The sequence below is a fragment of the Pseudorasbora parva genome, chromosome 19 (assembly GCF_024679245.1).
Source record: "Pseudorasbora parva isolate DD20220531a chromosome 19, ASM2467924v1, whole genome shotgun sequence".
Taxonomy (NCBI): Eukaryota; Metazoa; Chordata; class Actinopteri; order Cypriniformes; family Gobionidae; genus Pseudorasbora; species Pseudorasbora parva.
In genome coordinates this window covers 36,911,634-36,925,851 of record NC_090190.1, presented here as the reverse complement: position 1 = coordinate 36,925,851, position 14,218 = coordinate 36,911,634, and the positions used below count along the sequence as shown (strand labels likewise).

General features: G+C 36.3%; 1 protein-coding gene across 2 annotated transcripts in view; it reads right to left on the bottom strand.

Moving 5' to 3' along the window:
• khdrbs3 (KH domain containing, RNA binding, signal transduction associated 3) overlaps positions 1-14,218 on the bottom strand; it is a 202,938-nt gene that overhangs the window by 88,987 nt on the left and 99,733 nt on the right. For both annotated transcript variants that reach the window (XR_010899244.1, XM_067425666.1), the window contains exon 2: positions 1,646-1,764. Coding sequence is in view for 1 of the 2 variants with exons in the window: in XM_067425666.1 (XP_067281767.1) it covers positions 1,646-1,764 (119 nt within the window). In the remaining variant the exon portion in view is untranslated. The remainder of the gene's footprint in view (positions 1-1,645; positions 1,765-14,218) is intronic.

Genomic DNA, 14,218 nt, shown 5'->3' with positions numbered 1-14,218 from the left:
TGTATAACTACATGGGTATTACACTGGTATTACACTATAAATGTGGTTTATGAGGACATATCAAATGTCCTCATAATTCAAATGGCCTTAAAAACATACTAAATGATGTTTTTTTGAGAAAGTAAAAATGCAGTGTGTGTGTGTGTGTGTGTGTGTGTGTGTGTGTGTGTGTGTGCGTGCGTGCGTGTGTACAAATGTATGTAGCTGCCAAAAGCCCATCTGCTCTCTCATGTTAAGCACGAGTTATTCATCTGCCCAGAGTCCATTTATCATGAAAAGAGGCCAATTCACTTGTTGAAGTAGGTTTTGATTGCTTGCATTTAACCAGCCATATACTAGTCCAGTCCAATAATTCTAATGCTGATCTGGTGCTTTTTTCAGCAAGGATGCATTTAGTTGATCAAAAGTGAGAGTAAAGACATTTATAGTGTTACAAAAGATTTCAATTTCAAGTAAATGTTGTTCCTTTGAACCTTATATTGATCAAAATGATTTCTGAAGGATCATGTAACACTGAAGACTGGAGTAATGATGCTGAAAATTCAGCTTTGATCACAAAACACATAGTGCTCTTTGAAATTGTTATAATATTTGACAATATTACTGTTTTTTATATACAAGCAAGCCTTGGTGAGCATAAGAGACTTCTTTGAAAAATGAGTCCAAACTAATATATACATATTTATAGTAATAAAACTGAAAGGAAAGTGTCTGACTATGATAAACAAAGAAACATGAGCACATGCCATTCTCCTTTCACATTTCCTGTTCATTTACTCCCCTCTTTCTTCACTAAAACGCCTCCTCAAACACTCACATAAACACGCTGTTCTAATTTTCATTTTTCTAAAAACCCTTTCACTGCCCTAAAAGAGAAAGTCAGACATCTACACCTGCTGCTTCCATTTCTCTGGTTCTCTCTGTTCTCCTGCTGTGTGTCGCTCTTTCACCCTCTCAAGATGGAGCGGTGTGAATTAAAAACCAGGCAAACAAAGAACCCATTAAATGATGTTTGGAGAACTACTTCAGCACAAACTTAATGAGCTACAGAACGGATTGGTCCTCGCGTGCGAGTCTTTCGGGAATACAGCGGGAATATATGCACACGTCACATGAACACACACACACACACACGCTCAGTGGTATGATAATGTGATAGTCTGCCGTCAAGGTCACGATCACCTCTACGTCTGCGAAGGAGGGGGAAAAATCATCAAATAACACACTCAACAGCAACAATATGGAAATTAGGCCCATTTGCTGGAATCGCCCCTTGCATGCTTCAATATCTAACTCGTGTTCATATTAACAAGTGCTTTTCATCCTCAGAAATGACTGGGGTCTGTATATCTAGTGAAGTGCTTAAACAAATGAAAGGTTATCAGCTGCGGAAAAGGCATGTCGAACGTCAAGGATTTCTGCCATCGAATTTAAATATAACATCTAATTATTCTACACTAGCTAATAACTTTATTATAAAGTGCCTTTAAAAGAAGCTTTCTCAAAGCGCTGTACAGAAAAACACAAATAAAACACGCTAAAAATGCAGCCTTGGTAACACTTCTTTCAAAAAATCTTACAGCAAACTGAAACATTAGTGTCAGTGTAACCTCCGCTATGATAAAACCCGTTTAGTCGTACTCACTTTGGGGAACTGTTTCACAGGGATCAAAATCTTCTGTCCCAGTTTCATGTTCTTGTTGATGACCACGTCGATGAACTTCTCATCCTCTTTGTCTTCATCTTTCTGGATCTTTTCGATTTCTGAAGCGAGAGAAAGATAGGGAGAGTTAGTCGAATCATTATCTATGTAGAATAAAGCTTTATCAGAGAGAATCTCAGGTTTCGGATAAGCCCAGATGCCATTTGCCCGATGTCATTTGTACCAAGCATATTTTGACTGATCAGTGGACTGTGAAATAGCTTCCATTGACCATGCTGTAATTCAGTTGGATGTGCTTATAATCACATCTGATAGACATTTCTTCTGTGATTGGAGGATATTTCTGTCGGCGTCGTCTGATTAGACATTAAAGTGTGTAAATGAGCTCTTCGAGCGCGCGCAGAAGTCTTTGTTGTTGTGGGACACAGTGGGGTGCTGAGATATTAGTCACATTAATGAGTTCTTGTATGTGTGTGGGTCGTAGTATCACTGTGGGTAGCGTGATATTTTCCATTATTGAGAATTGAGAATGTTGAGTTGGTTCATTGATGTACTTAGCAGAAAACAATATGGAAAATGCGGTTTTAGAGGCGGCGACTAGCAGAGTTCACATGGCCTTGACAGTACAATGATTAAATTGCTCAGTCAATAGCAAGTTTTATCTTATGCAAACAAACAATTTTGTTCATCCTATTTTTAAACATGATTTTATATACAATTTGGGTAAAACTTTATTTAAAAGGTGACGTAGTTACATGGCGCTGTCAAATTAATAAAAAAATAACTTTTATTTTGGATGCAATTAATCGTGATTAATCATGATTAATCACGATTAACATTGTTGATTTAACTATATATATATATATATATATATATATATATATATATATATATATATATATATATAGTACACACACATATATTATGTAAAAACAAACGTATTTTTTATACGATTAATCACGATTAATCGATTTGATAGCACTATTTACTACATGTACTTACTACAGTAATAACAGTTAATTTTGCATAATTACAAGTAACTAACCCTAAACCAAAGAATAACCATAACCGCAACTCTATAGTAAATGCAGTTAATTAATGTTACTCGGTACTTATGAGTAAATACAATGTATCTAAGTCACGTTAAAATAAAGTATAACCCAAATTTGACAGTACAGTTTTAATGTCTCAGAGAAAATACTCTACTACTGACCTGATTATGGATTATAACTGATCTGAGTTAGAATTGTGTGTTCAGAAATATTTATCAAACAAGGGCTGTGAAAAATTATTCAAGCAAACCTCAAGAAGTTAGTTCCACTCAAGTTGGCATGGTACATTTGCAATACGACTTCATTCTCGTCCCAGTGCAATATACCAGTTCTTCTAGTAAAAGCTTGGCTTATGAATATTAATATGTTGCTGTAACAATGAGTAATTAATAATGAGATAAGTCATCAATGGAATGCAACAGCGCCCATCCACTGCATCATCGGCCTTGGTTCTGGAAGTATTTTTCATTTTCCCAAAGGAAACGTCTTCATTTAAGATTTATAATCCATGAGCCAAACTGGTGAAGTGTTATGTTACAAACTTTCATTTAAAGCAAAAACATATTTGAAAATTGTACAAAAAGTCAAAGGTACAAGATTGTGTACCTAACGGCTTTACTGAGGGAAAGAACTATATGAAGCATTTTGAAAATATAACACATAATCAAATTAAACACGATTGAAAATATATATATATATATATTTAAAAATGAGGAGTTGTATTGTCATACATACATATTACTTCCTGATTAACATTCCCAAAACTTATACAGTAAACATTAGCCATTATCTCTTAATGATATTTAGAGCACTTCAAAGCTGTTTAAATATGAAAAGCACATTTAAATGTTCTTTTCTACAGTCTGTCATCTTGTGATGGTTATTGAGCTTTAATATTTAACACTCTTTTCCATTATTTGTGCTTTGGTGAGGACAGTTTATGCAAAATTAAGACATCATCCAATCCCTCGACTAATCAGGAAAGCATTTCTCCTCAAACTGTTACGAAGAGCCATCAAAAATGAAGCCGCCAACTATTCAGTTTAGACCATACGTCTGAGGCCTATATGTGCAATTATTAAAATTTTTTACTGTACTGGAATAATATACTAAAGCACGGCTTACAATTAACACTCAGATACTAAACTGAGCTCTCTTTCACGTCTTCTTGCACTTAAGTGAACAAATTCACTCAAAATTGTCCAAAATAGGGAGTATCTTAGTAAACATAGTCGTTTATGTCTTAAGTTAACATAACCAGTTGCGAAAGTATATTGTGTTCACTCTTAAAGTGACAGCAGCCTAACATTCCTGTTGCTGTCTGTCTTTAATGTTAAATCAAACCACAAAAGGACAATATGTGTCTTTCATGATGTTTCAAATGTATAGTTAGGCTAGTAGTTTTAGCTATATGGTATAAAAATTAGAATAGAGAATTGTAAATGTTAACCTTTTTATGGCTGGTAACAAATATTGATGGCCGGTAACCTTTACTTAAGTCGCTGGCCATTAGCAGGTGTGGCAAAAAGTTAGTTTTAGGCCCAAGACTTTAGTTTGTCATGTCTTTGCAATTACTTAACATTTAAATGACATGACTTGCTTAAATCAGATAAGACTTAATAAGATCACCCAATATGAACCATTTGTTTTAATGTATTCCTTCAAATATGCATGCATGATCATAATCTATATCCTTTCAAGATTACTCTTTTCATATTTATGAATAAACTTCCATAAATATTCATCAGTGTATACACATGCTAGCATTGCACAGCATAATCATCTACAATTTGGTTTCTAGGAGACATATAAATCTATTCGGACGGTAGTTGTTTCACGCGCGGATGTCCGAAAAAATTCATTATCATGGCTCCTTTGTGATAAAACTTGTGTATCTGGATGGCGATATTCAAATGAAGGACCGAGTTTTGTGATCCTATCAACCTGTGAACGAGCTGCTCACATGGTCGCATGAATAATAAAATAACAATAATCAGATTATTATTTAAATCTCACGTTTAAAAAAATAGTAAGATATAGCCGCATTATAGTTAAAATGCTTTTTTGGTAATACAAGTATAGGCTAGGTCTTTAAAATGCATTCAAATTACAGCAAAGCGCAACCATACGGTGCGCCGCAGTGGTCAAAAAGGATATAAACAGTACATTTTGAAGTGATCTCTTCCTGAAGACTAAGATGTGAATTCAACGGCAATTCAATTATCACATGACCTTGGTGTTTGTCAAAAAAACAGTAGGTAATTCGGCGGGGGATTTGTACACAGGTGGTGGGAGAAAAACACTGACATTCTGGATTTTGGGGTGGCAATAAAATCACAGACTAGCCCGTCAATGATGAAAATACCCCATGAGAAACATTAACCGTCTGAATAGGGCTTTTGATGTCAATCAAAAAACTGCAAAGCTATAGTTAGTCGCTAACTCCCATATATGACTTTCACATGCAGAATTTTAACATTTGGAATAAAAATTTCTCTTTAAGGTAGGATATAACTTCATGCTGGAAATTTGACATTTTGCCTCCTCACTCTGTTTTCCAGGTCCACAGAGACAGAGGATTCAATGGGCTGTGGTTCATCTCATTGTTTCGTGTCATTATTTCTGTAGTTGAGGGGCACAAAACACACCCGAGAGAATACTTGAAAAATATAAATTTCCCTCCTTAGATAACCAGCATCCTTTACAGCAGAATCTCCATTTAGAAGATTGTGACCTACCAACAATTTTAAGCTCTGGAACAATAACATGGGTATTTTTATTGGATCATAGACCATAACCTGCAATTTACAGTATATTGGAAACTCATATACTGTATATAACATTGAAGCACGTTTTGCACCTGTTTAAACTCGATTGCGGGTGGTTGGTGAATACGATTCTGAGGTTTGCGCTGAAATACGAAGTTATGAAGTGGCGCAGCTGTTTATTGCTTTGAGAAGATGGGTCTTTCCTTTTGTCTTTAGCATGTCAGGATAATCTAATTTCCGTCCAAAGCTTCCAGCCATATGAAATGTGTGTAGGGCAGCAGAGAGCTGGAGCTCAGGTGGGGCAAAATGAATAGTACATTCGTGCATTCCGATGACTATTCATTCACGTGGAGGACCGAGTTTTGTGATTCTATCAACCTGTGAACGCGCAAATTTCTTTTACAAAGAAAATAAATTTGCGCTTTTCAATTTAAAATTCATAAGCTGTTATGATTTGTGGAATTAGGGCAAACTGCCTCTTAAGACTCCAGCAGAGGAGAGCCAGAAACATTAAATCTTCAAATTTCACTTCCTGCTTACAAAAGAAAATTGGCAAAAAGAGGAGATTGGCAGTAACATCTCAAAGAAAAGCTCTGGGAGATTCGAAAATGCTCAGTAATTCAATACGCGATAAACTCTAAGTTACGGATTGAAAGTGAATATAAAGGTCTTGAAGACAAGACGTGTCTGTTTTGTAGTTTGTAAAGGTAGCATGTGTTAGCTGTAAAATAATATTTTAAACTATTTTTCTTTTATACACACAATTTATGGTAGTTGGAAATAAATCTGCTGTCATATCGCTTATTGAAAAAAAGGGTCTATGCACAGGCTAACCTCAGTGGTTACTAGAAAAATGCTTGAAGACACACACACACACAAACACACACACACACACACACACACACACACATAAGAAAAAACAACAAAGGCATTTTCAGAGGTCTAGAATACAAAGCTATACTTCTCATGACAAAAGATGTGTCAAACATCCAAAATAATACTGGTCATACTTGACAGAACAGCTGACAAATGTTGAACATTACACGCTCAAGTACAAACATTTCTCCACCCTTCTCTGTTCTCGGTGTTTTCTTTGCCATTCATTCGCGGTTGTAGTCTTGCCCTGTAGAAAACCAAACAGAGCGCGAGCACGACCAAATGTGAACTTTTGTGGTGGCAAACAATGTCAGAGTGAATAGAATTCGGTGTCAAACTGCGGCATTCAGCTGCTGAATCCAGCCCTTGTTGCATAAATAAAGCTCACAAACAATGTCTTGTGCTTCTCGAAATAGACACCGACCACAGAGTGCTTTAGAATTAAACCAAGCGGAACAAACAAGGCTGCTTCTTTAAGAGTAATAAGATATAAGGTGCTTCAAGCTTCTCAGGTGAGGACTTGCCTGGCTCCTAAATAGAGGTGCGGGCTCAAATCCCATTTCTACCAATTGGCACAGAGTGGTGGTCAAAGAGCTGGGCTTCTAACAAACAGCTTTAGGTTTAAACCTTACAAGGGGTGAACTATAGACTCATTTTGTTACATTAATTCATTTAGCAGATTTGTTTTATTCAAAGAGACTTACAAATGAGAAAAGCCGCAACATACATTTTTGCTCTATAGAAGAACATACAAAAGAGATGCATTTATGCATGTGGCTGTTGAATTTTGTTTTACACTATGCAGTTTTAAGACAGTTTGTCAGGGTAAATATTTAGGAAAGGTATACCTGTCAAGGTTATGTTTAAAGGGTTAGTTCACCCAAAAATGAAATTGATGTCATTAATGACTCACCCTAATGTCGTTCCTCACCTGTAAGACCTCCGTTCATCTTCTGAACACAGTTTAAGATATTTTAGATTTTAGTCCCAGAGCATATGCAGTCAATGCACACTATACTGTCAATGTCCAGAAAGGGAATAAAAACATCATCAGAGTAGTCCATATGTGACCTCAGTTAGTTAATTAGCATCTCTTGAAGCATCAAAAATACATTTTGGTCCAAAAATAACAAAAACTACGACTTTATTCAGCATCATCTTCTCTTTCGTGTTCCTCAAAAAAGATTTAAACAGTTCATGAATCAGTGAATCGATCAATGATTCGGCTCGCCAATGTCACGTGATTTCAGCAGTTCGACACGCGATCCAAACTGCTGAAATCACGTGACATTGGTGATTCATTGATCGAATCATTGATTCATGGCTGTTTGAATCTTTTTTTGAGGAACACGGAAGAGAACACTCAAAAAGTCATTAATGACATTAATTTCCTTTTTGGGAGAACTAACCCCCTAAAGTCTGTTTGGTTTCGTTGTGTTTTATGTTTCGTTTTCCCTGTTTCTGTGTGTTCCTGGTCATTATTATTTTCCACTGATACTCATTAGTTCCTCACCTGTTCTTAGCTCTGTTGATTGCTCTGTGTATTTGTTTTTTGTTCATTTTTCCGTGTCCTTGTTTTACGTGGTCGTGCATTATTATTATTCCTGCTGTCTCCTGAGTGTTCCTGCTGGATTTATTTAAGACCGTTTTTGTTGTATTTCCTGCATTGAGCGCTTTCAACAGCCACCCTACAGTACATAAAAATACCTTGAACGCAATGCAAATACAGTATCTTTGATTAAAAATATCTGCAAAGTGCGTAAATGGCAACTTTTTAATTAGCCATTGGCGCGGAATGAGGCCACTGGAGCGATTGCTAAGTAGAGACGAGTTCGACCCACGGCTCGAGAGCAGTGAAGGTTTTGTTTTGCCGCAGACGTCCACTTCCGCTTCTTCCGCTCATGCATATGTGGGGTAACACAGCACTGTTTTATCATATGAGATACATCTGAGTGTGTTGACAGTTATGTTATAGGCTAATGCTTCTCTGTCCGTTCGCTCGGCGGCGACTATAAGACATTTGTTCACACTGCAGTGAGCTAGATCAATATTAGTCATGGTAAAACATCGTACTCACGGTAAATCAAGACAACCAGATTTAAACAATAAGACTAACTGTGTTGAGCTATATAACAATGATTCGTTTTCTGTCGATGAATGTAACCAAACAGTTGCTCACCTGTCTAATAAAACACATTATATATTAAAGTGTCTTTGTTCTTTTGATGGTTTCTACAAAATAAAACCAGAAATTGAGGGTAACGCAGGTATGATGTCATTGATAGGTGACGCACGGACACGGCACATATCTTGGTTAAAATTGCTTATTTCTCTAGATTTAAAGGGGTCATGAATTAAGAAATCAAATTATTTGAGCTTTTGATATATATAAGGTCATGGTAATATAAGAATATCCTGTACATTTTGGAGCTGAAAACTTCCTTGTTAGTAAAAGAAAAGCGTTTATAGACACCAGGACATTTCACAAAATATCTATCAATCCATCCATCCATCCATCCATCCATCCATCCATCCATCCATCCATCCATCCATCCATCCATCCATCCATCTATCTATCTATCTATCTATCTATCCATCCATCCATCTATCTATCTATCTATCTATCTATCTATCTATCTATCTATCTATCTATCTATCTATCTATCTATCTATCTATCTATCTATCCATCCATCCATCCATCCATCCATCCATCCATCCATCCATCCATCCATCCATCCATCTTCAAAACAATAAATCCATATTCAAAATGAGTCAAACAGAGAAAGCTAGAATAATAAAGTTGTTTATATTTTCATTTTGGTGGCAAGAATATTGCACATGATGCCGCCACATGGAGTTCTTAAAGAATAAAAACAACTATAGGCATCCAAGATAAAGGATTAACCAAAAATGGGTAGAATACAAATTCTCATAGCCATGTATTATGTTGCATTTATTAAAACCAACGGGTGAGTAACGCCAGCCCTTTTTTATGTGCATATCGTGCTTGCTGAAAATTCGTTTTGGAACCTGCCAGTAGGCCTATCTCATGCCAGCCACCAACATCTAAAACACTACATATTCGAGCCCCAGCTCCGCTCTGAGAGGAGCGGAAGGCACTGTTAAAAGGGCAAAATGTACCTCTAAAACAAAGAGTCAAAGCTTGCTTAGCTCCATGTTGATATTTATCGGCTGAAAGAAGCATGCAGAACATTTTTGGTCTAGTCATTGATTTCCATATGTTTCTGAAACCTCCAGTTCCTCTGTTTTTACGGTTGCATGCGGCCCAGTTCTCGGTCGGTCCCGTGGAGTGCTGCCGTAACAGAATAGTAGCTGAAAATGAAAAATAAGATACGTGTTGTGAAACACTTTAGTGCGCTTTTTCAAGAGTGGGCTGCCGTGACGGATCGCAGATCAATAGCAGCGGCTGCCCGCTGTCATCGCCCCGTGTCACCCTGCCCACATCTCATTCCTGCAACCCTCCCCCTGGACTCAGCCCCGCTCAACGCTGAGAGAGAAAGAAAAATGGCTATAGATTTCCATGACAACCAACACATTTCTTTTTTTTTCCCCACGGGAAAAGCATGTTGCGATGTGATGTGTTAAAGCTGCAGACTGGAGTGACAGAGAGTGTGCCCTCCGAGGCTCACACACACTCTTTCTCAGTGCGTTTTTTTTTTTATGTGCCACTATTTCAGCGGGGCCTGACGAACATGAATATCTATTCGTCTGCATTTTTAACTAACTCGGTACAATCTTCAGGGCGTTTTTTATGTCATAATCTCTCGCTGGTGTCTCTCTCTCGCACCCCACCGCATTCCCACAACGGGTTCGGATTGTAAAGCAAATGAACATGAGGCAGAGGGAAAATATATTTCTTCATTATGAAACGATTCTGTCTACAGGCAAAGCTGTAATGAAAAGCAGATAAGTCACAGAGAGATGGTGACGGCGGCGCGGCGGGAGGTCTCACTCACCAGCACATACGCTGATCTTCTTTCTAGGAATTTATATATTTCTGTAGCAGCTTTCTAAAAAAATCATTAGTCATTTTGCACCAGAACAATCTATCCTAACTGGGCATGACCAAATTATTTTATCACAGTAATATTGCATTGTGGTAAATGTAAATATCACAATGTGGTTATTTTTGGTAGAAATTCAATGCAAGAAATAGCTTTTACAATAATACTAGTGGTCGACTGATATTTTGCCAAGGCGATATATCAGTCAATATTTGGATATTTTAAACGTTTTGGTTTAAAAAAAAAAAAAAATTATATATATATATATATATATATATATATATATATATATATATATATATATATATATATATATATATATATATATATATATATATATACACACACACATATACATATATATATATATATATATATATATATATATATATATATATATATATATATATATATGTGTGTGTATATATATATGTGTATATATATATATATATATATATATATATATATATATATATATATATATATATATGTATATATATATATATATATATATATATATATATATATATATATGCACGCATGTTTTTATATTGCTTTAACTTATTAGAATACTTTTTTTGTAAGTTATACATCATTTTACTATTTTTTTAAGTTGACAAATATTTAAGGAAGGAACTTTTTTTTTTACAGTGTAGCATTTAGTTTTTATATTATTAGTAACAAAAAAGGCAAACACTATTACATTTTATCTTTTACCATCATCATTTGGCAATATTTGCATTTATAACATTTTAAAAAATCTATTAATAACTAAGCATTTATATCAGCTTTATATCCGCCACCTTCGCTCTAAGATATCAGCATATCAGAGAAAAGTTTGGAATAATTACAATTTTGTTAATGTTTTTGAAAGAAGTCTCTTATGCTCACTAATACTCAACTTATTTGATTAAAAAAAATGCAATAAAAACAGCAATGTTGGGAAATATTATTATAATTTAAAATGTAATTCATTCCTGTGATGCAAAAGCTGAATTTTCAGTGCCACATGATCCTTCAGATATATTGGACTTTCTAAAACATTCATTTTTTTTTCAATTAAGGAAAAATATCTAAAAGTATGCTATTTGGGGTAAAAGGCACCCCTATATATATATATATATATATATATATATATATATATATATATATATATATATATATATATATATATATATATATATATATATCAAGACAAACAGAAAATACCACAAATTTTGTTAAAGTGGTTGTTTTGGACAAGTATAAACTTAGACATTTTTTAAAAACATATTGTTTTATCTAAAATATTTGACTCAATACTGGGTGCCTTTTGCCCCCCTTGCCATTCATAACATTTTTTTGATTGCTCCATCAATGGTCAGTGCAATTTTTTTTATTATTTTTTTAATTTATTTTTTTCACAATCATACACTTTGGGAATGGTGAAAAGGATTTTTTTTCTAAAAAGGTGTGCCTTTAGTCTCATTGTAGCCTTCTGTACAGTAGATCATCTTACTCTTGTAAGAGGCATTGAAAGAAACTTCAATAACCTGAGATCTCTGCTTAGTGAAAGTTCTTCAGGAAAGTTTCATTTTCATAAGAATCATTTGGCGTGCTGTGCAACCACATTAAAATTCCCAGCACGTGCGGACCACTGGGATGTCATTAAGTGGGGTCAGGCTGCCCTTTTATACTAACCACTTAATGGGTTTGTACAGTAGTGTACTCTACATGATAAATGAACTCAACTGTAGAGATTACTAAAGAATGTTTAGGGAAATCCTGAAGCCGTGAACACAGTTGTAGAACAGCTGTTCTGTATGTTTACGCTTCTAGAATCCCTTAGCATTAGCATCTGAAATAAAGAGTTCTACAATTCTTCATCATTAACATTTAGTAGGGCTGTCAATCAATTCAAACTTTTAATTAACTGCATTATATGCCAATTAATTCATTATATCATTATTGTACAAGAGAAGAACATCACTGAATAGACTCTACATTCATTAAGCAAATGCTCATTACTGACCGCCAGCACAGCCATTCATTAATTAAGCAACTGAGTCTGTCAGTCTGTCCAATGTAGAGTTGGGATCTGTTCATGCAGGAGGAGTTCTTGTGTTTTCGAAAACCACATGCAATAATATGTTTAATCAAAATATGAATAAATCAATATGTACATAATATTTGGTAACACATCAAGATGTTTGGTCTGGAAACTCACCATTGACAGCTCAATCTGAGGGGCGAATAAACGGTTGTCTTTCAAACTCCCTCTGCACGCGATAGGATAGCGCTACAACCAACCAGAGCAACGAAGGTGAAACAGAGCTCGGTGACAGATTAAACATTCGGCTAAACTCAGAACACATCTTTCCTTTTTAAGAATGACTTCAGTGCCGTTCTTTGTTCTTTTCTCAGAGAAAAGCTTAACTCCAAGTCTTCCAGAGTCGCGGTCAAAGCTGATTCGAAAGACTGCCGCCATTCGCCAGTTTCTGTGTTTACTAGAAGCACGCAAGCGCAACCTGGCCGTCGTCATTATGGCCCCGCCCAACGACTGTGATTGGACAGACCAGAGTTTGGCGTTTACAGCTCAGAAGGGTATTGAGTTGCTAGACGACACTCGTGGTTAGATTAGATTTGCTGCCGCTAGGGTGCGTCTAGATTTCTAGGCTAGTCGGATCCAATATAGAAGGCATAACATCGTGTCTGTAAATCCACCTGAGACTTGTTTCCAAACAATTCCGCAGTGAAATGAAGCGCACACACGTATACGATCTTCCCCACGTGAGCTGGAACTTCATTAAAAATAAATGTAGTATCACACATTCCTAATATTAGGGTCTCAAGGAAGCTTATGCAGCGACTGTTCTTCCACAATATCTTGCTATATTCTTCGGCATGTTTATTGCTGCTGGCTAGTGTGATCCTATGAGTCGGTGGGCGGGGCTACTGAATTACACATGCTTATTATTATGTAGAGGCGGTGTTTCATCAGTCGATGACGTCAGGATGAAGTGCACAATCGTTTTCTGGCCCTGGTGTCTAAAGCTCTTCTTTGACTAACAAGGAAGTTTTCAGCTCTGAAACTTACAGGATAATCTTATATTACCATGACCTTATATATATCAAAAGCTCAAGGGAAAGTTGATTTCTCAATTCATCACCCCTTTAAGCCAACTGACCTGTTAATCAAATGAAAACCTTCTCATTTGACATGTGACCGAAGTGAACTCTTAATGGTGTTTGTCTCTGTCAACAGATATTTTCATAAATGTCCATATAAACCGAGGTCCTGACTCTCTGTGGTCATTAAAAATCCAAGGATGTCCTTCGATAAAGAGCAGGGGTGTAACCCCGGCATCCTGGCCAAATTTTCCCATTGGCCCCTGTCCATCATGGCCTCCTAATAGTCCCCATACACTGATTGGCTTAATCACTGTCTCCTCTCCACCAATCAGCTGGTTTGTGGTGGGCGTTCTGGAGCAATATGGCTGCCGTCGCATCATCCAGATGGATGCTGCACATTGTTGGGGATTGAGGAGATTCCCCCCTTCCATGTAAAGAGTTTTGAGGAACCAGAAAAGCGCTATATAAATTATTATTATTATTATAATGGTAGCATTGACGGATACATTTCAAACCGGCTATTTAGATCTAATCTCTACAATCCATCCTGTCCTTCTCTCCGTGAACATATTTGCTCTGACCTTGTGCAACTTGCATTTCTAGTCTGATCTTCAGCCTTGGCGAGATTAAGCTGCCAAGTCTTTAGCGTCTGACAGACGTCCCATTCAGAGCCCGAATAAAGAGGCCAAGGGAGAAGTTTGAGACGCTCGGGCCGTAATCTC